Source organism: Myotis yumanensis, unplaced genomic scaffold (genome assembly GCF_028538775.1).
Source record: "Myotis yumanensis isolate MYYU_CA2020_CCGP unplaced genomic scaffold, mMyoYum1.0.hap1 SCAF_13, whole genome shotgun sequence".
In the NCBI taxonomy this organism is placed as follows: domain Eukaryota; kingdom Metazoa; phylum Chordata; class Mammalia; order Chiroptera; family Vespertilionidae; genus Myotis; species Myotis yumanensis.
Window position 1 is genome coordinate 40,743,368 of NW_027223764.1, and position 26,835 is coordinate 40,770,202.

A 26,835-nucleotide genomic window follows, 5' to 3' on the forward strand; every position below is an offset into this window, starting at 1 on the left:
GCCGATTCACGCACTACTACATCCCTCCAGTTCTTCCTGAACTGCTAATGTAAAAGTCCTGGTCTTTTACATAATGTTGGATTGCTGGTCTTGGCCCGGCAGTCCAACAACCCCTGAGTGATCCTGGATTGTGAGAGGGTGCAGGCTAAGGGACCCCACCAGTGCACGAATGCGTGCACTGGGCCTCTAGTAGTTCATACAATAGAATTACATCTTATCGGTCACGTCACATGATGAGGTTACACCTAATTGATTAATTAATTCTTGGTACCAGAAATCCTCATATATGATTTTAAAAAAAAGTCCTTTGGAGCAAAAAGGGTAGGTAATTACTATTACTAATTTTTATGTGAATCAATAAAAATTATACCTATTTTTTTCAGATTGGCAAAAATACATTTTTTGGTGTGCCACGGAATTTTAGTTTGTGTGTGCCATGAAGTGAAAAAGGTTGAAAATCACTGGTCTTGTTTACTAATGTCAAATGGGCAATCTCATAGAGTTAAAAAAAAAAACTGTACTGGGAGTCAGGACATCAGCATTCTACACTAATCAGTTGTATGATCTTAATCCTAATAAAACAAAAAAGTTAGAGTAGTTGATCTCCAATTAGGTCTACAGCTCTAATTAAAAAACAAAATAAAATACTTATTGTGGGTTTACTGAATTTTAGGTGTTATGGTTGGTCTAAGAGGTGTCGGTAGCTTGTAACTCCTTCCCTAAGTCTGGTAGGAAAGACAGCCTATATTCAAAGGGAATAAACAAATGTTCTGTTGGAATGAGGATGGAAGATAACTGTTCTTCTCATGGTTGTGAAGAGATACTCAGGCAACATCAGAATGTGTTGCTTTAAAATTCTGACCCAACAATCCTCCTGAATCTGGAGGTAAGTAAGAGAGCAACATCTATGGACCTCCTCGTACTCAACTGCTCTCTAATTGCTCCTCATTCAGTGTTACTAAACTGTCCTTGTTATCAGTAAGCTTCAGTTACACTGTCTTTCCATTCCTGGAAAGAGCCAGGCCTTTTCCTAGTTCAGGACTTTTACATTAGCAGTTCAGGAAGAACTGGACTTCTTCCTTCAGTTCTTCTAATAGGTGACTCATCCTTTCAGATTTGTTTAAATGTCACTTTCCTACCACCTACCTAAAAATAGCTCTTTCAACCCATCATGTCCCCAGGTCTATTTCTTTTTAGTGCTTCCCCCCAACTGAATACATTTATTTAATTACCTGTCTCTTGACCATTTCCTAGACTAAAATTTAAGTTCCTTGGGGGCAAGAACATTATTATTATTATTTTTATCATCATCACCACTAAATGGCTCTATCAGCACAGCCTACAACACCCGACATTTAATGTGCACTCAATAAATGTATGTTTAATGAATGAATGTCAGGATCCCTGAATGCAAATACAGTGGGGCCTTGACTTATGAGTTTAATTCGTTCAGAGACCGAGCTCGTTAAGGAGCTCGTTAACTCAAATTACTCTATCAACTCAATGCAAAAAATCGGCCGAGACACAGCTGGTATCTCAAAAAACTCGTTAGTCGGGACACTCATAAGTCAAGGCCCCACTGTATCTGGCTCCAGCAAATACCCTCAGTTACTTGACAGAGACTGCTATAACAAACACAATCTAAGAAGGGGAAAACACGAAACATTCTTTCTCCTTTGATTTATCCTTGTTTCCTTTACAGTCTTAGATGAAAGGGCTCTGTGCTTGTTTCATTTCACATTTTATCTACTTATTATATACTAGAGGCCTGGTGCATGAAATTTGTGCACGGGTAGGGTCCCTAGGCCTGGCCAGCAATCAGGGCTGATCTGTGGGGGACCAGTGAGGTGATCTAGGAGCCCCTGCTAGCACCCATCTTGACCGGCCTGGCACCGCCTGCTCGCTTGCCCCACTCTCTGCCGCCACCACCAGTCTCCTCCATCTGCAGGGCAACCAGCGGGGTAATTGGGGGGTGGGTGGGTGGGTGCTGGCAACCGCCTTGGCTGGCCTGGGGCCTGTGGGCAGCTCCTGCATTGAGCGTCTGCCCCCTGGTGGTCAGTGTGCATCATAGTGACCAGTCATTCCAATGGTTGTTCTGCCGTTCGGTTGATTTGCATATTAGGCTTTTATTATATAGGATATAACACTTTTTAAAAATATATATTTTTTATTAATTTTTTACAGAAAGGAAGGGAAAGGGATAGAGAGTTAGAAACATTGATGAGAGAGGAACATCGACCAGCTGCCTCCTGCACACCTCCTACTGGGGGTATACCTGCAGCCAAGGTACATGCCCTTGACCCGAATCGAACCCAGGACCCTTCAGTCCGCAGGCCGACGTTCTATCCACTGAGCCAAACTGGTCAGGGCGGATATAACACTTTTTAAAAAATAGTAATCAATCTAATTGGTGTGAGGTGATATCTTGTGGGTTTTATTTGCATTTCTCTGATGATTAGTGATGTTGAAAATCTTTCCAGGTGTTTGTTGGACATTTGTGTATAATCTTTGGCAAAATGCCTATCCAAGTTCTTTGTTTTGTCAGATTATTTGATGTGTTGTTATTGAATTGTAGGAGTTCTTTATATATTCTGAATACCTCATCAGATATATGATTTACAAATATTTTCTCCCACTCCATAGGTTACCTTTTCACTCTGTTTACCCTTTGATGCACACATTATATGATGTAGTTCCATTTGTCTATCTTTGGCTTTGTTGCCTGGGTTTTTAGTTTCATATTCAAGAGATCACTGCCAAGTCCAATGTGGTGAAGATTTCCCTCATGTTTTCTTCTAGGTGGTTTATAGTTTTAGGGCTTATGTTTAGGTCTTTACTCTATTTTGGGGTACTTTTGTATATGGTGTAAGAGAAGGGTCCACATTCATTCTTCTGCATGTGGATATCCAGTTTTCCCAGCACTATTTGTTTTGAAATATGTTTTTATTGATTTGAGAGAGAGAGGAAGGGAGAGATAGAAACATCGATGAGAGACATCGATGGGCTGCCTCCTGCACGCCCCCCTACTGGGGACTGAGCCTGCGAACCAGGCATTTGCCCTCACTGGTGACTGAACTGATGAACTCTTGGTCCACGCTGACCCACTGAGCCATACCCGCCCCGCCCCAACACTATTTGTAGAAGAGACCGCCCTTTCTCATTGAGTCACCTTGGCACCTTTATCGAAGATCATTTGATCATATTTGTGAGGGCTTTTTATTTAATAGACTTTATTTTTTACAGCAGTTTTAAGTTCACAGCAAAATTAAGCAGAAAGTGCAGTTCCCATATACCCCTTGCTCCCTCCACACGCTAATATGCTTTTTAAAAGCTTCCTCATGTGAACTTACATTGCTGACTTTAAATCTTTCTTCTTTACAACTATGCTCATTTAAAGCTATGGATCTCCCTCTAATACTACTTCAACTGCATCCCATAAATTATGTTGTACTTGCATTTAGTTGAAACTATTTTTAAACTTATGTCTTCTTGACACAGGGGTTTAGAATTAATTACTTGCTGAGTTTCCAAGTATTTGTGGATTTTCTGGCTATATCTTTTATTTCTAGTTTAATTCTATCGTGGCTAGTGGTCATACTCTAATTTCAAGCCTCTTAAATTTAGACTTGCTTTATGGACCTGCTTCACAAACTTGATTTTGTTTTGTTATGATGGATTCCTGCGGTGCATGCAGACTCTTCCTGCTTTGGTAACGTATAGAGCGCATTGCGGTGGCTAAAGGCGAAGTTTTGAAATCCTACAACAGGACTCCATCGTCTGCAGGTCCATCATCGGACTTTTAAAGTACATATATCTTTTTAGTGATTCCAGGGAGGAAGGAAGAGAGAAAGAAACATCAATGATGAGAGCCATTGATTGGCTGACTCCTGCACGCCCCGGGACCGGACCGAACCTGGGACCCTTGGGTCCGCAGGGCTGCGCTCTAGCCGCTGAGCAGCCAGCGGGGCACCGTCGGGCTTCCCGGGAAGCCTTCCCACCCACGGGATGGCCGGGGCGGCGCCCCTGGCGAGAGCCCCCTACAGTTCACGGTCCGTGTCCGTCAGGAAGCAACCTATATGGTACTCTTTTTTCCACTGGTCGTCTTTTCAGAGGCAACAAAGTTAACAAGTTCGCAAAACCAAGAAGTTTCCGGAGGGAGAGCGAGCTGGAGAAAGTTGGAAGAATGCCTCATCTCTGGATTAGCGAGCACGGCTCTTGCGAGGCCCGAGGAAGCAGGACCTCGAGTAACAGCTTCCCTTCCCCTCGGGGGCCCGTGACCCCCCGGCGGACAGCGCCTCCCGAACAAACCCTCCCACCCTCCCTCCTTCCCAGCTACTCAAACAGGGAGGAGGAACCGGCTGGGGCAAAGCAGCGGGTCAGCAACTGACCGTCACGTGACGGAAAGGAGCGCGAGGGGGAACCCGGGGAGCCTCGGGCCGCCCAGGCCCCGCCCAGTTTACGACAACTCAGGCCCCGCCCCCTCCGCCGTAGGGTGGAGCGCGAAGCCCCGCCCCCAGCGGCCTTTCTCGCACCACACACGCCGGCCGGTAGGGCGGGGCGAGAGACCAGTAGGAAGTCGGTGCCGAGGGAGGGGAGGAAGGAAGGGGTCACGTGCAGTCGGCGGCCCGGGGTCACGTGACGGAGTGCGGGTCTGGGAGTTCTCCCGAGGGAGGAAGAGTGGAGCGCGGGGGACGCGGCGGGCGGCGCTGACAATGGTGAGTGCGCGGCGCCCCGCGCGCTTGCCTCCAGCCCTCGCTCGGGAGTGCGCGGTGGGACGGCCAACCGCGGGCCCGGCGTCGCGGGAGGAGCCGCGGGGGACGGCAGGCTAGCGGGGCGGGAAGCCGGGTTAGGCCCGTCGGGCCACGGCGGGGTCTGGGAAGGGCGGGCGACGCGGTCTCTTCCCACCCTCGGCGTGGCCCGAGCACCTGCGGGCGGCGGCGCGCTCTCCCGGCCATGGCTGAGCCTCAGCCCTCGTTCCTCGGTCGGCTGTGGGGGCCCTGGCTGGGTCCTCGGACCCCGCCTCTGCGGGGACTCGCCGCCGCCTCCCCTTCCAAGGTAGCCGGTCCCTCCGCTCTTCCCTGGCAGCTTCGGTCTCTTTCACGTGGGGGGACCCTTGAGTCCCCCGGTTCTGGACTCGGGGGGGGAGGACGTGGTCCACCTTCCCCAGAGGGTCACTGGTTCGATGACTCTGACTCCGTGGTCTTTCGAAACCTGGGTCTGGTGACATTCCGCGATTCCTTGCCCCTCGTTGTGGTTGATGCTGACACTTGTAGAATGAGAGAGGCAGAGAGAAGGGCGTGGGAAGGGGGCGTCCCTAACGCGGAGGACGTTGGAGCGCTGGTTGAGCGCCGGCTTTCGTTTTCTTCCCGGAGCCGTTCCTGGACGCTTAGCGCTGGGATGCTGAACCGGCCTCGGGAGCAGAGGGAGGAAGACCGAGGACTCCGGACACAGGGGGAAGCGGCGTTAGCGTGGGCACGATGGCGGCTAACTCCGTGTGTGCCGGCAGTCTCCGGATTTGACCTCGTTTGGCTCATGGGATGGTCGTATTTATTCGTTTCACGTCGCAAGCATATTGTTGAGCGCCTACTGTGTGTTCTCCTAAATACTACCTGCTTTCCCGAAGCTCAGCGGTTCACTACACTGCATGACACTTGGGCAAAAGACCAACCTCGGTTTATTTTTATGTTTTATTTTTTAAATGGTTAGGGCTCTTTTTAAAAATATACTTCTTTATTGATTTCAGAGAGGACAGAGAGGAAGAGAGAAGCACAGAGAGAGAGAAATATCAATGATGAGAGAGAATCATTGATTGACTGCCTCCTGCACTCTCCACACTGGGAATCGAGCCTGCAACCCAGGCATGTGCCCTTGGTCGGAATTGAACCTGGAACCTTTCAGTCCCCAGGCTGACGGTCTATCCACTGAGCCAAGCCGGCCAGGGCTCGGTTTATTTTTAAAAGTTACTTTGAATAAATACAAGTGAAGACGGACATGTTCATTCTTAAGCTTGGAACCTTTCCCCCTTTCATTCAGCAAATAATTAGGTGAGCCCAGGAGCCGTGAGCAAGACTGAGCCAGCCCGTGCTCTCGTGAGGCTTACGGTCCAGAGGGGAACACACGTTTGTGTAATGACTTGTTTAACGTGGGCATTACAGTTGTGATAAATACTAAGAAGGAGGTGTTGGGGGACCTTGCCTCGTCAGGTGTTAGGGGAGTCTTCTTTAGTTGAACATTATTTGCAAAGAAAACTTAAAAGGCCCTCCTACTTTTTGCTTACATTTAAAATGGTTACTTCTAATAAGCTTTTGAGTTATGTTCATGAGCAGTTTATTTTTATTTTCAACTTAGTCGTCAAACTAAATTCTAAGGTTTTATAACCGTGAATGGGCACATATGTGTGAAAATTTGCTGTTTCATTGCTGTGTATGGGCTAATGAATAAATTTTGAGAGCCTCCTTTCCACTCACCTTGAGTTGCATTTCTTTACATCCACTGGACCTAGTGAAATTCCTTCAGTGAGAGCTAGAAAGTTTGGTTTTTAATGTAGCTACATGTAATTTTGCTAGATGGTAAAAATATTGGATTTACAAATTATATGAACAATCTTAAAGTCAGTGATATGAGGTTTAGGCCTAGAAACAAAACAATTTAGAAATGTTTTAATTGTCATATATTGCAGTCTAGTTATTTAAAGGCTATCTATGAGTTTTCACTTGTATATTAAGTGCCTAGTATTGCTCCTGAAATTCTCATATTCTAAATGTTTACTTGAAGATAACTTTTCCAGAAGAATTGAGTAGTCTTTCACTTTAAAGATCTCAAAACTGCCTTCTATAATTTCAGCAGAAGTCTGTATTAATGTATCCTAACCTTTTATTTTTTTTAAATTTTTATTCCCGTTTCTTCTTCAAGTCTTCACCATTCTGACAATTCTGTAGTTTGTTTCCTTTTTATATATTGGGAGAAGTATTTTTTAATTTGATTTTGCGTGAATAAAATATTTATTTTTTAGATATTTTTAAATCTTAACCTGAGGATATGTTTTTATTGATTTGAGAGAGAGAGAGAGAGAGAGAGAGAGATGATGGGAGAGAGAAAGAGAAAGAGAAACATCAATAGGTTGTCCCTGTACTCACCCTGACCAGGGATCGAACACAGAACCTTTTGGTGTATGGGATGGTGACCCTCCAACCAACCAAGCCACCATCCAAGGCTGAAATATTTTAATTTTGTGACTTTTTGTTTGAAATAACAGAAGATGCACACCTTGAAATAAAAACTTCAAAAGCAAAACTTTGGGTAGAGAATCCTTTCTTTCAACTCCTTTTAGAAAAAAAGACGATTTTTTCTCAGATATTTTTTCTCCCTGTTGTCTACTTGTTAAATGTAAGACATCCACAATTTTCTGGAGGCTTTTAGTAAGACTAATTAATTTTTGATATATCCTAGTGTAAAAAAACTGGGTGTTAACCCAGTGCTAAATTCTCATGGCATCATTAATTAAACATTGTTAAAAGTGTTGTAGTTTTATTTTTCAACCTGTTATTTTGCAAATGCAATACTGGGTTTTTAAAATATCTTCTGCTCTCTCCCAATCTTAGTTTTTTGATTGTGTTGAAAATTAAGTCTACATTTTAATTTTTAATTATGAAATACTTAATGCATTACAGGAAATAAAGGATGACATAGTTTATACATATTTTTAATTTTTATGTATTGTGTAAAAATAATAGTTATTGTTTAATTATAATGTTGTTAGTTAATTGGGAAGTTTTATAAGACTCAAGTTTATTTTGCATTTTAATTAGTGGCAATTTTGATATTTTATTTTTGATTACTTGATCTTTTAATATCAGCCTTCAAATTCAGTGTTCAGGTCTATGTGCTAAATATATGTATGTGGAAAAAATGTTACCATTGTATTTCCTTTTTATCTATAAGATAATTTTTATAGTTTTCAAATTCATTTTTTCTGGAAGCAGCTCTGGGGAAATATTAAGGGGGAATAAGAAAATTAAATGTTATGTCCTGCTTCTATTTTATAACTCAAATGAAGCCATTGTCTTCTACCCTTTCATAATTGCTACACATACATACACACACACACACACACACACACACTCTTGGCTCAGTGCTTTACACATTGTTGATAATTAGTAAATATCAGTCATCTGAGCTGTTGAACATTCTCATATCTGTAGCGCTTTGGAGAAAATACACTATTTTGAGCACGTTTTGAAAACTTCGGGTATAAAAGCTAACTAGGAGCCCTAGCTGGTTTGGCTCAGTAGATAGAGCATTGGCCTGTGGACTGAAGGGTCCCAGGTTTGATTCCGGCCAAGGGCACATGCCTGGGTTGCGGGCTCAATCCCCAGTAGGGGGCGTGCAGGAGGCAGCTGATCAATGGTTCTCTCTCCTCATTGATGTTTCTATCTCTCTCTCCCTCTCTGAAATCAATAAAAGAAATATATATAAAAGCTAACGAGGAGCCCTGGCCAGTGTGGTTCAGTTGGTTGGGTGTCGTCGCCTCAGTTCCCTGTCAGGGCACATGCCTGGGTTTCATGCTGGATCCCCAGTAGGGGGCCTGCGGGGAGCAGCCGATCCATGTTTATCTCTCACACCCATGTTTCTCTTCCTCTCCCTTCTCTCTCTAAAAATCAATAAAACATATATATTTTCTCTAAAAGAAAGCAGATAAGAATCTCAGTTCACATTAGCTAACAATATGGCATTGGGGGATACAGCGTGAAGAAAGTAGATAAAAACCCCCTCTCACATGAGCTAACAACACAGTAAGAAAAAGTACAGAATAATCAAAAGTAGGTGTTGTGAGATCTAAATTTGGAGAATCCAATTTTGATTAGGAAGTTAGGGAAAGTCTCTTTATGGACATGAGTCAAACAGACTCAAAAGATGAATTAGTTAGGTGAAGGATACTTGGTCTAGATCAAGAAGGAGAGTGGCAAATTTGATGAACTTGGATTGTTTGAGGCATGTGTGGCTGGAGAGATGGATAGAGCCAAATAATATGTAGGCCATGTTAGGAAATAGTGTGTGTGTTTAAAATAACATTTTAGTCCAGCCAGTGTGTCTCAGTGGTTGAGCATGGACCTATGAACCAGGAGGTCATGATTCGATTCCCTGGTCACGGCACATGCCCAGATTCCGGGCTTGATCCCCGGGGGGGGGGGGGGGGGGGTGCGTGCAGGAGGCAGTCAATGAATGATTCTCATCATTGATGTTTCAACGAAACTCTCCTTCTCCCTTCCTATCAAATCAATAAAAATATATTAAAAAGATAAAATAACATTTCACTGAAGTAAACATTAGCTATATAAAAGTGCACAAATATGTGTATAGCTGGATGAATTTTCACAAAGTGGACATACCTGTGTATAAAGCACTCAGCTAAAAACAAACAGAACACGACTAGCAGCACCCAGAAGTTCTCTTTATGCTTTCTCCAACCAGTTCCTGACTTGTAGAACTATAATGTATGTTGCATGTTTTTTACTTAATAAATGGAATCATACAGTGTGTATTTTTGTGTCTGGCCTCTTTCACTTGACGTTATATGTGTGAGATTCATGCTTGTTTGTGGCTGTATCTCATTCCATTGCTCATTGTATGAATATAGACTAAAATTTATCCATTCTCTTGATGTATATTTGGATTGTTAACTATTTGGCGCTATTGTGAACAGTGATGATTGTGAACATTCTTACACAGTCTCCTGGTTCATGTGTTTAAGAGTTTCTGTTTGGGTAGATACCTTAGGGGTGTAATTGGTGGGTCATGGGATATGTTTAGCTTTTCCACACAATGTCATCTATTTTTTTAAATAGGTGTTCCCATTTATACTATCACCAGCACACTAAAGGATTTTAAACAGAATGATGATCAGATTTATGTTTTTAAGAGATGATTCTGGTTGTTAGGGCAGAGTTAAAAGGGATATAGGACAACAGGATAGGAGATTGTTCTCTGTAAATTTTTTAAAAGAACAGAAAACTGGCTTTTGTAAATGACAAAAATAATCCACAACTAAATCTGATATTGGAGTTACTAATGGATTTTGTATTACTAGTATGCTTTGACAGTCAAAAGCAATTGATCTTTGTCTCTTACAGTCTGTCATATTCAGGATTTACAGAACAAGGCTTATACATTTTCTTTGGAAAAATTCACAGAAATTTAATTTCTCTCTTCCATTAGACCCAGTTTTATTCCAAGGGCTTACACAGTGTAACACTTCTTGTTCAGTCTTATATAGCAGTAGATTTTACTGAAAGTAGTTAGTACACCATAATAACTCATCTGGATTTGTACAAGTAATTTGGATTTATGGGTTCTGCTATAATGAAAGAACCTTATAGAAGTATAACTACGAAAAGGTAACTTTTCAATCCAGATTTTTAGATTTCTGGTATATGTATTTGATTATTTATAGTGGTTCTGTATGTAAATGATTGAAATTATAGCATGTTTAAATTTGTAGTTTTTGTCTTTTTATTGTAAAAAATTTAACATGAATTTATCCTCAAATTATTTAGTGTACAGTATTAACTATTTACATTGTTGTATTAAATTTAAATTATTTCCTAGAAATTCACAGATTTACAGTCTCTTTAACTGTAGGTCATAGGTAATTAAATTTGAATTATAAAACATAGCAACTGACAAAACATGATCATTATGAGCATTTTTCTTTTATTTCAGAGTTTTCTTGGCGGCTTTTTTGGTCCCATTTGTGAGATTGATGTTATCCTTAATGATGGGGAAACCAGGAAAATGGCGGAAATGAAAACTGAAGATGGCAAAGTAGAAAAACACTATCTTTTCTATGATGGGGAATCTGTTTCAGGAAAGGTAAATCATTTGTTTGTAGGATGCTAGAATTAGTCATCAAAGTGGTATCTGCTGTTTCTAAATGTGAATGATCTTTTTTTCGGAAGGATCAGCTTAAAACCTTGCTTATTAGAACATTTACAGGAAAGATTCTTAAACTAAAAGAGTTACAGGGTCAGAGTTTAAATTAAATTGTGTGCAAAATTTTGTGTTTGTGACTATCTGCTTTTGACAGTTTCTCTAATGGGGCTGCAATCCATGCAAAATTTGTTGAGTTATAGAGATTAAGGATAATTCCCTAGTATACCTTTCTAAACGTTACTTTCTCATTCTTTGTAGTTTATCTCTCTGTACTACTACTATTGTATCTCTCATTTCTTGGTACCCTGTGAAGGAGTATGTTTGGAATGTGTCTCTGCATGGTCAGAAACGTTTATGATACCTTTTGTAAGGTTTCACTTTCTCTCCTTTTCCTTATCAAGTGATATATAAGATTCTTTTTTTTTTATGTATAGGATTCTTATACCTTAGGGAATCAATAATAGTCATTAGTCTGTGATACTTAGGAATGGTGGTAATACTATAGACAAAGTCAAGCCATAAAACATTTGAAATAGTTTTTTTTAGTATAAAATGAGAGTTTTTCTTCCCTGCTTATTAAAGTAATATAGACACATATTAAACAATTTGGAAAATAAAATAACTATAATGCCATCATCTGGAAAGAATTCACTGTTAAAATTTGAGTGTGCTTCTTCCTAGTCTCTGCATTAATTAATGTTTATGTATACATAGTATATTAAGCATACTTTTTTTTTTAATATGTTTCTATTGATTTCAGAGAGGAAAGGAGAGGGAGAAAGAGATGGAAACATAAATGATGAGAGATAATCATTGATTGGCTGCCTCTGCATGCCCCACACTGGGGATCCAGCCCACAACCTGGGGATGTGCCCTGACCAGGAATTGATCCATGACCTCCTGGTTCATAGGTTGATACTCAACCACTGAGCCATGCCAGCCGGGCACTTTTTTCCTATTTTTGAATATTTAAGTAGTTTTTCTTTTTTTTTCTTATTTTATTTTTTCATATGGCTTGTAATGTGTTACCATATCTTTGCTAATACAGACGTCTATATACATAAATTTTTCTCCAAAATTTTGTAGGATAAGATTATTTCCTTTTTTAAAAAAAAATATTTTTAAAATTGATTTTAGAGAGAGAGAAACATCAATCTGAGGAAGAAACATTGGTTGTCTCCTGCACCCCGACCGGGGACTTAACCATCAACCTGGGCATATGCCCTGACTGGGAATCCAACCAGCAGGGGACGAGGCACAACCAACTGAGCCACAATGGCCAGGGCAAGATTGTTTCTTTAGAATGAATTCCTGGAAGTGAATTGTTGGACCAGAATACATGAATATTTGAAGGGTGTTGATACATATTAATCTGAAATATTTGCATCAAATCACATGTCTCCTTATAATGCCTTGTTTCACCCAGAGTAGCATTGAATATGATCACTTTAATCTTCGCTATTTTATAATTAGCATTTCTTTGATTACTAGATAGGTTGAACTTAGGCTTATTAGCCATTTTACTGCATTGTCTATTCTGATCTTTGACAAATTACTTTTATTGCTGTCTTAGGGTTATATCTGAAATAAATGTTTTGGCTTTCAACTTTACTTTTCTGGTCTTCTTCCTTTAAAAATATGGAGAAGGCCCTAGCCAGTTTGGCTCAGTGGATAGAGCATTGGTCCGCAGACTGAAGGGTCTTGGGTTTGATTCCGGTGAAGGGCACATGTCACCGTTGTAGGCTTGATTCCTGGCCCTGGTTGGGGTCTGTGGGGGAAGAAACCAATTGATGTGTCTCTCACATCAATTTTCTCTCTCTCTTTTTCTCTCTCTTTCTCTCCTTCTCTCTCTCTCTTTCTCTCTCTCCTTCCCTCTCTCTCTCTCTCTTCCCCTCTCTCCCTCTCCTAAACACTTTCTCTAAAAATCAATGGAAAAATATCCTCTGGTGAGGATTAACAACAACAAAAATATTGTTGGAGAAGAAGAGAAAAGGCCCTAAAAAAGAGCAGACAAAATTGAAAAGGATGGGACATATCAAATGAAAGAAAAGTAAAGGAGATAGTGTTCAGCCTATAGGAAAGGAGATAATATGGTGGTGTTGGAGAGGTAGGGATACCAATCTAGTCTTTCTAAGGGGAGATTGAACCCACTAATATCTCAGATATTTAATTTATAGGTATGACAAGTAAATAAATATCTCTCTTGCTAGGTTAAAAGCTTTTTCAGATCCAGGGAATCAGTGTGTGCTTCTGTATTTTCTATAAGGTACATTATAGTTTACTTATATAATAGGCCCTCACTAAATATTTATTTGGTTTGTTTATTTACTGTTTTTAAATCTAGTAGGGAACATTCCCTGTCAGGTTTAAAGTAACCTTATGTTATCTGGGCCAATTAGACTAATGTTTATAGGATAAATAAAGGAAAAAGGGAATAAATATTTAAGGAAATAAAGCTACCACAGTGTGATTAAAAAAAAAAAATAGCTGGCATTCGGATTACATTTTTGGAATTGCTATGGATCATATGTAGGCCTAATCAATAGCTATAGAGTACATTTTTAAAAATGCTAAACCCCAGTGAGGGCATGTGCTTGCGGGGGAGGGGGTAAGGGAGACTGGGGGAAGGTTAATGGGGGAAAAAAGAAGACATATGTACTATTTGTAATACTTTAAATGATAAAATAACATTTAAAAAATGCTAAACCTCTTACAGGTAAATATTTTGGTCAAAGAATATTATATCTGGAATCTGATTATTAATTTACCTGAGCTTTTAAATTTTTAACCTTTTTATTATGAAATACAACATGTTTACAAACCACATAAAACAAAAATAAATTATTATAAGGCATATTTTCTTGTAATCACCATTCAAGTCAAGAAGAACTTTGCCAACAACCCTATATGTTCCATCCCAAACACAATCTTTTTCCCTCAAAAGTAACCCTATGCCAGCGGTTCTCAACCTGTGGGTCTCGACCCCTTTGGCGGTCGAACGACCCTTTCACAGGGGTTGCCTAAGACCATCCTGCATATCAGATATTTACATTGAGATTCATAACAGTAGCAACATTACAGTTATGAAGTAGCAACGAAAATAATTTTATGGTTGGGTCACAACATGAGGAACTGTATTTAAAGGACCAGAAGGTTGAGAACCACTGCCCTATGCTGACTTTTAAAATGATAAACTGTGCTCGGCTGGCATGGCTCAGTGAACCAAGAGGTCACTGGTTCGATTCCCGGTCAGGGCATGTACCCGAGTTGTGGGCTCCATCCTCAGTAGGGGGCGTGCAGAAAGCAGCCAGTCAATGATTCTTTCTTATCATTGATGTTTCTCTCCTTTCCTCCTGAAATTAATAAAAATATATTTAATAAATTAAAATAAAAAACTGTGTTTCTTAATTGTTTAGTCTTGCTCTTTAAAAAAAATTGATAGGATGTTTAAATCTCTTAATCTCAGATTCTGTTAATGCCTTTCTTTCCCTTATAATTTATCTGTTGAAGAATCTGGGCCATTTGAACTGTAAAGTTCTCTCTGCATACTCATGATAACAGTTATTGTCTGTTAATTGCCAGCTGGATCAAAAGGTTTGATCAAATTCAAGTTTGATTCTTTTGGCAAGAATACAGGTGATTGGTGTGTTTTTTCATCAGGGAGGACATATGCCTGGTTTTCTCTTTCTTTTTTACAACTCTTGTAATAATTGTTAATACTTATTCCTGGCATACTCTAGAACAGGTTACTAAATATGATTTATGAGCACTTTGAAAAGAAAGTTTAATGGAAAAAGAAGAAAATAAGCATTGGTCACTAAGAACATGTCTTACCACACCAATCTAGGCTTTCTTAAATGTCAATATAATAAAAAGATCATTGGGGTAGAGTTGGGAGATCTAACCTTGACTTTACCACTGTCTTAGTAGATAACTCTTAAGTCATTTAACTTTCTGGATCTCCCTTGTAAATTGAGAATGTTGGACTGATCATTGGTTTCCAAACTTGACTTTGCATTGCAGGATTCTCTGCATAAAAATCCTTCATATCTCTACATATAAAAGCCTAAGTGACTGTTTGACCTTCCAACCAGTAGCTATGATGCGCAATGACCACCAGGGGGCAGACTGTTTGACTGGTAGCTATGATGCACACTGACCACCATGGGGCAGATGCTCAATGCCTGAGCTGCTGAGCTGCGGTGACTTGGCAGCTGCAGTTCTTGGGTGATGTACCTGGAATCAGAGAGGAGAGAGCCCCATTCCGGGGAGCATCACCTGAGAACTGCCCTCTCGCAATCCAGGGCCCCTTGGGGGATGTTGGAGAGCTGGTTTCTGCCCAATCCCCACAGGCTAGGCCGAGGGACCCCGCTGGTGCACGGGCCTCTAGTATTAGATATAATGTTGGAGACCTGGGAGGTCTGACATCCCACCCAAAGCACGAATAAATTCCTGTTATGATATTTCTGGGATATGAGCTTCTGTAAGCCCAATTTTTCCCCAGGTTTTTAAAAAGACTTATTTATTTATTTTTTTAGAACAGTTTTAGGTTTACATCAAAACTGAGAGGGAGGTACAGAGATTTCCCATTTACCCCCTACTTCCACACATGCAAGGTCTCCCCACACGTCAATTCCCAGAATAGTATATATTTTTTTATCAAGGATGAACCTACACTGACACATCATAATCATTTGTTCTTGGTGTTGTATCTGTGGGTTTGGACATGTATAACATACTTCCATCATTATAATATCATACAGGGTACTTTCATTCTAAAAATCCTTTCTTCTGCCTATTTGTCTCTCTCCTGGCCACAAATCCGCTGATCTTTTTTATTATCATCATAGTTTTGCCTTTTCCAGAATGTCATATAGTTGGAATCATATAGCATATGCCCTTTACAGATTGTCTTCTTTCAAAAACATAATTTAAGGTTCCTTTATGTCCGTTCGTGGCTTATTAGCTCATATCTTTACAGTGCTGAATAGTATTCCATTGTCTGGATGTACCACATTTTATTCATTCACCTACTGAAGGACATCTTGGTTGCTTCCAAGTTTTGGCAGTTGTGAATAAAGCTACTGTGAACATCTCTGTGCCGGTTTTTGTATGGATAAAACTTTTCAACTCATTTGGATAAATAACCACCCTCAAATGCACTATAACACATTTGCTGTCATATGTTAAAGCCTGTTTAGCTGTGTAAAAAACTGTCAAACTGTCTTCCAAAGTAGTGTTACCATTTTGCCTTTCTACCAGTAATTTATGAGAGTTCCTGTTGTTCCATGTTCTTGTTAGCATTTAGTGTTGTCATTGTTTTAGAATTTGTCTAATAGGTGTATAGTGGCATCTTATTGTTCAATTTGCAATTCCCTAATAATGTTGATCATCTTTTTAAAAAAATTATTATTATTTTTATTGATTTCAGAGAGGAAGGGAGAGGAAGAGAGAGAGAGAAATATACATGATGAGAGAGTAATTAATTGGCTGCCTCCTGCACACCCCACACTGGGGATTGAGCCTGTAACTCAGGCATGTGTCCCCATCCAGGAATCCAACCATGATCTCCTGGTTCATAGGTCGATCCTCAACCACTGAGCCACGCTGGCTGGTTGTTGGCCATCTTTTTATATATATTTGCCAAACATATCTTTGGTAAGATGCCTGTTCAAATCTTCTGCCTAATATTTAATTGGGTTGTTTGTTTTTTTCTTGTTGAGTCTTAAGAGTTCTGAGACTATTTTGGATAAAAATCCTTTATCAGATGTGTTGTATGCAAATATTTTTTCCCCCATCTGTGGCTTGTCTTATCATCATCTCCCCCGCCCCCTTTTTTTAAATCCTCACTCGAGGATATTTTTTTCATCGATTTTAGAGAGAGTGGAAGGGAGGAAGGAAGGGGGAGAGAAGGAAAGAGAATCATCAGTGTAAGAGAGATACATCAATTGGTTGCCTCCTGCACAGGCCCCAAGTGGGGCCTGGGATTGAACCCATGACCCTTTGGTGCTCGGGCCAACACTCCAACCATGGAGCCACACTAGTCGGGCATCTTTTTACTTTCTTGATGGTGTCTTTTGAAGCACTACAGTTTTAAATTTTGAAGAAATCCAGTTATTTTTTTCTTTTGCTGTCATCTAAGATATGCTTTTGGTGTCATCTAAAAAAGCATTGCCTATATAAGGTTAATGAAAATTTACACCTAAATTTTCTTCTAAGACTTTCGTAATTGTAGCTTGTACATGCAGGTCTTTGATCCATTTTGAGTTAACATTTGTATATGGTGTGAGGTAGGGATCCAACTGCATTCTTTTGCATGTTGATATTTAGTTGTTTCAGCACTATTTCCTGAAAAGAATATTCTTTCCACATTGAATTGTCTTGGGACTGTTGTAACATATCCTTTTTAGAGTTAAAATTAATTGCTGTCTGTCAAATGTTTTGGGGAGTTTTTGAGGTATTCCTTAAGACAACTGGAAATAATTATTACAATATAGGTAGGGAGATTCTTTTTTTTTTAAATATATTTTTATTGATTTCAGAGAGGAAGGGAGAGGGAGAGAGATAGGAAACATCAGTGATGAGAGAGAATCATTGATCGGCTTCCTCCTGCACGCCTCCCACTGGAGATCGAGCCTGTAACCCGGGCATGTGCCCTTGACTGGAATCAAACCTGGGACCCTTCAGTCCGCAGGCTGATGCTCCATCCACTGAGCCAAACCAGCCAGGGCCAAATAGGGAAATTATTAAAAGCTACTCACTCAGGTTCTTTTTATCCTTAGTTAGAATATATACTGCTTTGGCTCAGGTGACAACTCTTAAATCTAGAATAGTTGGACTGTATTACTGTACCTACTAATTTGAGAGTTTTGCTGTGTATTTAAATTATTGAAGTTCTCTCTCTCTTTTTTTAATTGTGAAAAGTTTGACTAGTAATTTATCTGGTGATTTTTGGGAAGGGAGAGAACATAAGTTATAATTTCTTTTTTTTTTTAAAAATATATTTTATTGATTTTTTACAGAGAAGAAGGGAGAGGGATAGAGAGTGAGAAACATCGATGAGAGAGATCGATCAGCTGCCTCCTGCATGCCTCCCAGTGGGGATGTGCCTGCAACCAAGGTACATGCCCTTGACCGGAATCGAACCTGGGACCCCTGAGTCCGCAGGCCGATGCTCTATCCACTGAGCCAAACCGGTTCGGCAAGTTATAATTTCTTAACTGGGATGTTCTTCTAGATTTTTTAAAAAAAATTGCTCCTTATAGTTTCTGTCTGTTGGGTCCTGCCATGCCCTTTGAGGCAAGAGAATAAGAAAGATTTTTTTCCCCTCTTTGACAAACTGTTCATTGAATTTTGTGTCAGTATGGGATGTCTCTTATTGTATCCTAGAATCCCAGGATTCAGGGGGGTGGTAAAGTGGAGTGGTGATGAGTAAATTGTCTTTTTTTTTTTTTTTAATATATTTTATTGATTTTTTTTTACAGAGAGGAAGGGAGAGAGATAGAGAGTTAGAAACATCGATGAGAGAGAAACATCGATCAGCTGCCTCCTGCACATCTCCTACCGGGGATGTGCCCGCAACCCAGGTACATGCCCTTGACCAGAATCGAACCTGGGACCCTTGAGTCCGCAGGCCGACGCTCTCCACTGGGCCAAACCGGTTTTGGCAGTAAATTGTCTTGAAGAAGTGATACCAGGGCTAAGACACATGCAGTGAACTCTGTATCTAAAAATGAACAGTGTCTGAGATTATAGAAGTTTATATTTTAGATCTCCCAGCAAGGAATATTATTGTAGTATCTCATGTCAACATGACATGGACCATGTTCTTCTAGCAGCAGTTGGAAACTAATCTTAGATAACCACAATCTCCAGCATTTACTATAAATGACCCTATAAATGGAATATAGTAAGTACACTGATATATATTTGTCTTAAATACAATATAGATGAATTTCACTCCTGAAATAGATCCTGAAGACAGCATTATTTGAGACATCTGTAGAATATTATATGCTGAAGAATGAGTTTTGAGATTGGCTTGTTAGAGTAATGAATGTGTTGTATGTATAGTTTCCCTACATCTTGTTTTCATGACCTTTTAAACATATATACACTAGAGGCCCAGATTTGTGCACCAGTGGGGTCCCTTGGCCTGGCCTGCGGGGATTGGGCCGAAACTGGCTCTCCGACATCCCCTGAGGGGTCCCGGATTGTGAGAGGGCTCAGGTCAGGCCGAGGGACCCCACGATGGGGGCCGGGGAGGGATCACGGGAGGGCTCCAGGGCATGTCCGGCCTGTCTCGCACTGTCCCGATCAGCCAGATCCCAGCAGCAAGCTAACCTATCGATTGGAGTGTCTGCCCCCTGGTGGTCAGTGCATGTCATAGCTACTGGTCGAACAGTCGCTTAGGCTTTTATATATATATACTAGAGGCCCGGTGCACAAAAATTTGTGCACTGGGGGGGGGGGGCAGGGGGGTCCCCCAGCCCGGCCTGTGCCCTCTCGCAGTCTGGGACCCCTCGGGAGATAACGACCTGCTGGCTTAGGCCTGCTCCCGGGTGGCAGAGGGCAGGCCCAATCCCTAAGTGCAGCCCCTGGTCAGGCTCAGAGCAGGGCCAATTGGGGAGTTGGGGCGCCGCCCCGTCATGCACAGAGCAGGGCGGATCGGGAGGTTGCGATGCCACCCTCAGTCATGCTCAAGGTAGGGCCGATTGGGGGGTTGGGGCACCGCCCCCTGTCACACTCAAGGCAGGGTCGATGGGGAGGTTGCGGCGCCACCCCCTGTCATGCACAGAGCAGGGCTGATCAGGGGGTTGAGGAGCTCCCCCCTGTCACTCACAGAGCAGGGCCCATCAGGGGGGTTGGGGCTCCGTACCCTGTCACACACAGAGCAGGGCCGATCAGGGGGTTGAGGAGCTCCCCCCTGTCACTCACAGAGTAGGGCCGATAGGGGAGTTGGGGCACCGCCCCCTGTCACACACAGAGCAGGATGGATCAGGGGGTTGGGGCGCTGCACCCTGTCACACTCAGGGCAGGGCCAATGGGGAGGTTATGGCTCTACCCTGTCACACACAGAGGAGGGCCCGTGGGAGGGGGAGGGTTGGGGCGCCGCACCCTGTCACACACAGAGCAGGGCCGATCAGGGGGTTGGTGCGCTGCACCCTGTCAGACACAGAGCCGCAGGGCAATCTGGGGATTGGGGAGCTCCCCCCATCAGGCACAGAGCAGGGCTGATCAGGGGGTTGGGGCGCCTTCCCCTGTCACGAACAGAGCAGGGTGGATAGGGAGGTTGTGGCCCCGCCCCCTGTCACACACACAGCCGCAGGGCGATCAGGGGGTTTGGGCGCTGCCCCCTGTCACGCTGATCCCGGTGCCGGGAGCCTCGCTGCTCCGCTGATCCTGGTGCCGGGAGGCATATTACCCTTTTACTATATAGAATAGAGGCCTGGTGCACGGGGGGGGGCTGGCTGGTTTGCCCTGAAGGGTATCCTGGATCAGGGTGGGGGTCCCCACTGGGGTGCCTGGCCAGTCTGGGTGAGGGGCTGAGGGCTGTTTTCCGGGTGGCGAGTGACTGAAGCTCCCAACCGCTCCTTGTTTTCTTTTTTTTTTTTTTTATTCTGGGCCAGCTTTAGCTCTGAGGCCTTGCCGCTGAAAACATCGATACAAAGTTTTGGTCCGCCTGGCTTTCAGTCCCACTGATTTCTGGGGTTTTGTTTAGCTTCTTATTTGCAACATAGTACATAATTGCTTACAGTTGCAGCTGAGAGGCCGGCCGGCAAGTGAGGCGGGGAACGTTGGAGTCCGCAGCAAGCAAGCCTCATGCTTGCTTCAGTGCCTGGCTGCCGGCCGCCATCTTGGCTGACAGTTAATTTGCATATAGTCACTGATTAGCCAATGAAAAGGGTAGCGGTCGTACGCTAATTACCATGTTTCTCTTTTATTAGTGTAGATAGATATATATATAGATAGTCTTAAGTTTCTCTACTGTGATTACTTACTCATAGCAAAAGGAAAAATAGTAACTTTAAATTGGAGAAACTCGCTAAAACCGGTTTGGCTCAGTGGATAGAGCGTCGGCCTGCGGACTGAAAGGTCCCGGGTTCGATTCCGGTCAAGGGCATGTACCTGGGTTGCGGGCACATCCCCCGTGGGAGATGTGCAGGAGGCAGCTGGTCGATGTTTCTCTCCCATCGATGTTTCTAACTATCTATCTCTCTCCCTTCCTCTCTGTAAAAAATCAATAAAAAAATATATTAAAAAATAAATAAATAAATAAATTGGAGAAACTTAGAGGGTTACCTTGACCAAGTGATCATAGTTAGCATCACCAGTATTAGAACAAACTGGCATTATGTGCTTCCTAATAAGATACACTGAGAAGGACACAACTTCACTTCTGTGGTGTTCTTGCCAAAAATGCAAAAGCTGTGTCTGTGATAAAACATCAAACAAGCCTAAATTGAGGGACATTCTATACGGTAACTGACCTGTATTCTTAAAAAACATGAAGGTCAGGAAAGGCAATGACTGAGGAATGTTTTAGATTAAGGGAGACTGAAGAGACATAGCTATATGTAATGTGTGAAACTGGATTGGAGCCTGGGCAGCAGGAAAAAAGGATATAAAGTACATTATTGGGATAGTTGATGGAATTTGAATATAGAATATGGAATGTTAAACTTTCCTGGTTTTGATAATTGCACTGTAATTATGTAAGAGAAAGTTCATTTTCTTAGCAGGTGCACATGAAGCTTTTTGGGATAGAGGGGCATGATGTCTCCAATTCTTGGTTATAAAGAAAAGTATGTATGTATGCATGCATATGTGTACACATAGGGAAGATGATAAAGCATATGGGACCAAACATAACCACATCTGATGGGTCTGAGTAAAGGTTGTGTGAGATTTCCTGGTGCTGTTCTTGCAACTTTTCTGTCAGTTTGAAATTATAATAAACGTTACAAAAGTATCACTGAGTTGGTGTTAAAATTCTTTAGGCAAGTTCACCATCATAATTTCACTTATTTTTCTATGCTCCATTGCAGAATAGCTTTTAAACCAGTATACATAATTATGCCTTCCTATTCTGGGATTCTTCAGATTCCCCGGTAGCTTGAATTAGGCTTAAAATCCTATATAATAAAAGCGTAATATGCAAATTGACTGAACGGCGGAATGACCTACAGAATGACGGGTTTCTATGATGTGCACTGACCACCAGGAGGCAGATGCTCCATGCTGGAGCTGCCCCCTGGTGGTCAGTGGGCTCCCACAGGGGGAGCGCTGCTAAGCCAGAAGCCAGGCTCATGGCTGGCGAGCACAGTGGCAGTGGTGGGAGCCTCACCTGCCTCCACTGCCTGCACTGCAGGTGGGCGGTAAGGAGCGAGGGGTCCTGGACTGGGAGAGCCCCGGACTGCGAGAGGGATGTCTTTGACTGCCAGGACATCCAGCAGGTGGACATCCCCCCCAGGAGTCCCGGACTGGGAGAGGGCACAGACTGGGCTGAGGCCCGCCGCCCCCCCCCCCCCCCCCCCCCCCGTGCACAGATTTCATGCACTGGACCTCTAGTCAACTATATTTTAACATCAGTGGGAATCAAGGACAATTTCAGAGGTTAGGCAGTTTGGTGGGAAAATGAAACATTTGCATTTCTACCTTAATGTGGTTTCAAAGTGTTTTTTGAAGAACTGTAAATTTTAAAATATCAGATACAGCCATGTTCAAACAAAGACATTATTATGGATTGTTGCCAAGTAGACATTGTTTAAAATATACTGTTTTCTATGTGCTTTATTAGTGCAAATTAGAGAATAGCTCTAATGACTGCTTGGCATATGAAACAGCTTGTTTTATTTGTAATTCAAACATAAAATTTAACTTGTTAGTAGTGTATGTGAAGCATCTTTAAGTACTACCATTCTGTGATTTCTTAATAAGTATTTTTCTGATTTTGAAAATATTTGCCTATTATGTATATATGTATCTATGTATACACTAGTATACATAGATATATATATATATATATGTATATATATATATATATATATACACACACACACATATACATGGGAAAAGACTCTTGAGAACTAACAAGAAGAAAACAAAATTACTCATAATCCAAAAGTAGCTGCTGTTAAGAGAATTTATTTTCTGTAGTTTTAAAAAATATAATTGGCATTATAATTGTATACAGTTTGACCATGCTTCCTTCATGTAACATATCATGCACATCTTCCCACATCATTAAAAATTCTTTGACCATATTATTTTTAAACTTTAATAATATTCCATTATATGATGTACCACAATTTAATTATTCTTTTTCTAAGATATTAATTTGGAAGGCAAGTAACTAACTCATCCTGGTTACAAATATGAAAGATACAGAAGAGTGATTAATTTATATAGTTTATAATAAGTAATTGGACCTCTTTTTTTTTTATTGGTCCTCGATTTCAATTATTTTTTGAGAAGCATTGTTGAGAGAAAAGCATTTAAGAGTCACATTACCAATATTTTCTATAGTAAAGAATATGTTGTTTTTATTAGCTAATCCTTAAACATTTGGAATTTTATTTTAATATGCGTGTACTTTACAGATATTTTTATCAAATTAAAATTTTATAAAATTAAGATTTTTAATAGAATGAAAGGTATAACTAACCTGTGTCAGAATTGGGCATGTGTTGGTATGAACTTAGGCTAGTGATATATAGCAAATAATAAAACTATTAAAAATGTGTTTCAATTGTGAAAAAAAATTAAGATTTTCATTGGCAGATATGAATTCAGGGATTTTGAGATTATATATTTTACCTCATAAGTATGTAAGATAAATCATATTCAAAATTTAAATCTTTAGACATTATGTTTTTAGGATGAGTAGCACACACAGAACAGTAAGCATTGCTTTTAAGGTTAGGGATTATAACAAGATAATCTTGGTTACAAAAAGCTGAAAGTGATATGTTCTGTAGTCATCATGATTTAGGTATTTGGTGGTGTCTCAAAATTCAGAAATAAATACCTGAAATTCTTACACATTGCTTTCATCTGGAAGGAATCAACTGGTAGGCCCACTCAAAGGATTAACATCTCTTACAATTTCATGTTTTGGCAGGTAAACCTAGCCTTTAAGCAACCTGGAAAGAGGCTAGAACATCAAGGAATTAGAATTGAATTTGTAGGTCAAATTGGTGAGTTGTAAAATAGTATTACTTTTTTTCTTTGATAACTGAGTTTGAAGAGGATTGGATTTAGCACTTAAATAATTGAATTAGAATTTAGCTTTGTAGAAGGAATTGATTTTGTATAATAAAAGGAATTATTGTATAAACATTAAATCATGTTTCTTTGAATTGTTTGACTCATCCTGCTTTTATTGTTAAAATTAATTACTAAACATGAAAGGAGTTATGTAAGCTACCAGCCTTGAAAAATAATTCAGGTAAATTATTTGACTCATTGAAATTTCCATCTGCCTCAATTTTTTTCACCAGCTTTACTCACAATTATATGTCACCTTCATCCATCACTTTCTAATTACCCATGCCATTTGTCTTCCTAATCTAATGTGTGCCTGTAGCCACTCATCTGTCAACAGAAAATTCGGTGTGAAAAGGAAAGATGTAGTTTCTTACTGACCTAGATCAACTTGTGTACATTTCCATACATGTATTTTAGAGACATTCTTGATTTAGCAGTATAACTGTATAAATTTTTGGTGCTGCAGATTCAGAAAAGAGGAAATAGGTCTTTATAATACTGTATACATAGCTAGATTTTAAATCTAAGTTTTGTATATTTTTAAAGTATCAAAATTGGAATGGATGGGTGCTTATTCACATTATCTATTCTAGATGAGATTATATTGAGCAAATTATAATAATTAACTGATAGTTGATTTTAGTTTTATCAATTTGCCTAACAAAGCAAAGGAATAAAACACTTTTTGCCTCGAAGGGAGGAAGTTCAAATAATTGCTGGAAATGTGTCTTAAATTAGCTTCATATTGGGCAAACCCTCACTACATTAAAGGAATGAATTTATTTTTACTTGCTTTGGAGGTAGAAGTGTGGGTTTTAATGAAATGATATTAAATATAATTGGTCTTTTTGCTTTTTAAAATTTCTTAGAACTTTTCAATGACAAGAGTAATACTCACGAATTTGTAAACCTAGTGAAAGAACTAGCCTTACCTGGAGAATTGACCCAAAGCAGAAGTTATGATTTTGAATTTATGCAAGTTGAAAAGCCATATGAATCTTACATCGGTGCCAATGTCCGCTTGAGGTATGAATTAGGTGTATTAGAAACTGGAGATAGAGTCAAAACTACAGAATAATGGTTGCTGCTGAATGTCTTAATAGAACTTCTGTTATAATTCTGGACTGGAAGACTTAAGGTTTTTAGGAATTTTGTCAAATACTTTGTTTTGTGTGGCTAATGCTGATCTGAGATAATAAGAGCCTTCTATCATAGATTTAGAGAACCCCATTATGAGAAGTTTTAGTCATATGATTCCTTTGTATGAATTGTTCCTTAGGTACTTTATTTGCTGTGTAAGTGGATTACCCTCTAAATACATTAGTTTCCCAACAGATCTCATTTACTATATGATTAAGGAGTGGTCTAGAGAGATTTCCTTCAGTGGGCCTGATGCTAGCTCTCAAATTTATCTAGAAGTATGTACACTGGTCTTAAAATTGAACTGTTGTGGTTTTTTTTTTCATGGTGGGGGAATTTATTTAAAAATTAGAACTCCTTCATGAAATAAATGAAGTTCATCCCAAAAGAGTTCTAGCAAGGAGAAAGCTGAGTAAACAGTTAGTTTGTTTTTTTAAAACACTGGAACTTATCATAAGAGATTTAACTTGATTCTTCTATTAACTTTATAGGTATTTTCTTAAAGTGACAATAGTAAGAAGACTGACAGACTTGGTAAAAGAATATGATCTTATTGTTCACCAGCTTGCTACCTACCCTGATGTTAACAACTCTATTAAGATGGAAGTGGGCATTGAAGATTGTTTACACATAGAATTTGAATATAATAAATCAAAGTAAGTACCTTTCACAAACAGATAGCTTAAATGTTCAGGGAAGATTAAGAAGTAAGCTTTTCAGGTTTTTGTAAATTGGTCAAAATGAGGGTAGAATTGACATTAACCTGCTGTTAACAGACCAACAGAAACTCTGAGCTGAAATAAACTTTAGTAGGAGTTTGTTCTGGCTTCTGACTCAGTGCAAGTGTCTTTCATATTCTATTCCTAATAAATTTCCACTTGGTCATTTTTTATTGAGCATTTTACGATCTCAGAAGGCAGCTAAACCTTATGTCTAAAAATTTATTTTACCGGCCCAACATCACTTTAGCCTGGTCATCTTTTTAAAACTAAACAAAAATACATTTTTTTGACAACATAAACAATAAATATTTTCATTATTGAAAATTTTGATAATGTGGGAAAGTCAAAGGAAATAAAAATATCACAAATTTTCACTTTTACCATTTAACCACAATATATTCTCATATTTTTCCATGTAGAAGAGGTGCATATGTTTATATATGTTGTATTTTTATTGAAATGGGCTCTTTAAAAAAAAAACTTTTTATTGATTTCAGAGAGGGAGGGAGAGGGAGAAATAGAAATATCAATGATGAGAATCATTGATTGGCTGCCTACTAGGGATGGAGCCCTCAAGCTAGACATGTGCCCTTGATCAGAATCGAACCCAGGACCCTTGAGTCTGCAGGCTGACGCTCTATCCACTGAGCCAAACCGGCTAGGGCTGGGCACTTATAGATTAATGCTGTTTTAAGCTTTATTTTTTTTAAGTCAACTTTTAAATTTTGGAAATTTTCAAACACATACTAAAGTATCTGAGCAGTATAATGAATCC

At 40.3% G+C, this 26,835-nt stretch overlaps 1 protein-coding gene across 2 annotated transcripts in view; it reads left to right on the forward strand.

Moving 5' to 3' along the window:
* Window positions 1-4,590: 4,590 nt before the first annotated feature.
* VPS26A (VPS26 retromer complex component A) overlaps window positions 4,591-26,835 on the forward strand; it is a 33,842-nt gene continuing 11,597 nt past the window's right edge. The window contains exons 1-5 of one of the 2 annotated variants that reach the window (XM_070432888.1): window positions 4,591-4,715; window positions 10,720-10,869; window positions 24,053-24,128; window positions 25,068-25,224; window positions 25,830-25,994. In XM_070432888.1, coding sequence (XP_070288989.1) covers window positions 4,713-4,715; window positions 10,720-10,869; window positions 24,053-24,128; window positions 25,068-25,224; window positions 25,830-25,994 — 551 coding nt within the window. In that variant the 5' untranslated portion in view covers window positions 4,591-4,712. Of the gene's footprint in view, window positions 4,716-10,719; window positions 10,870-24,052; window positions 24,129-25,067; window positions 25,225-25,829; window positions 25,995-26,835 lie in introns of those variants that run through there. The other variant, XM_070432889.1, reaches the window with a different exon arrangement.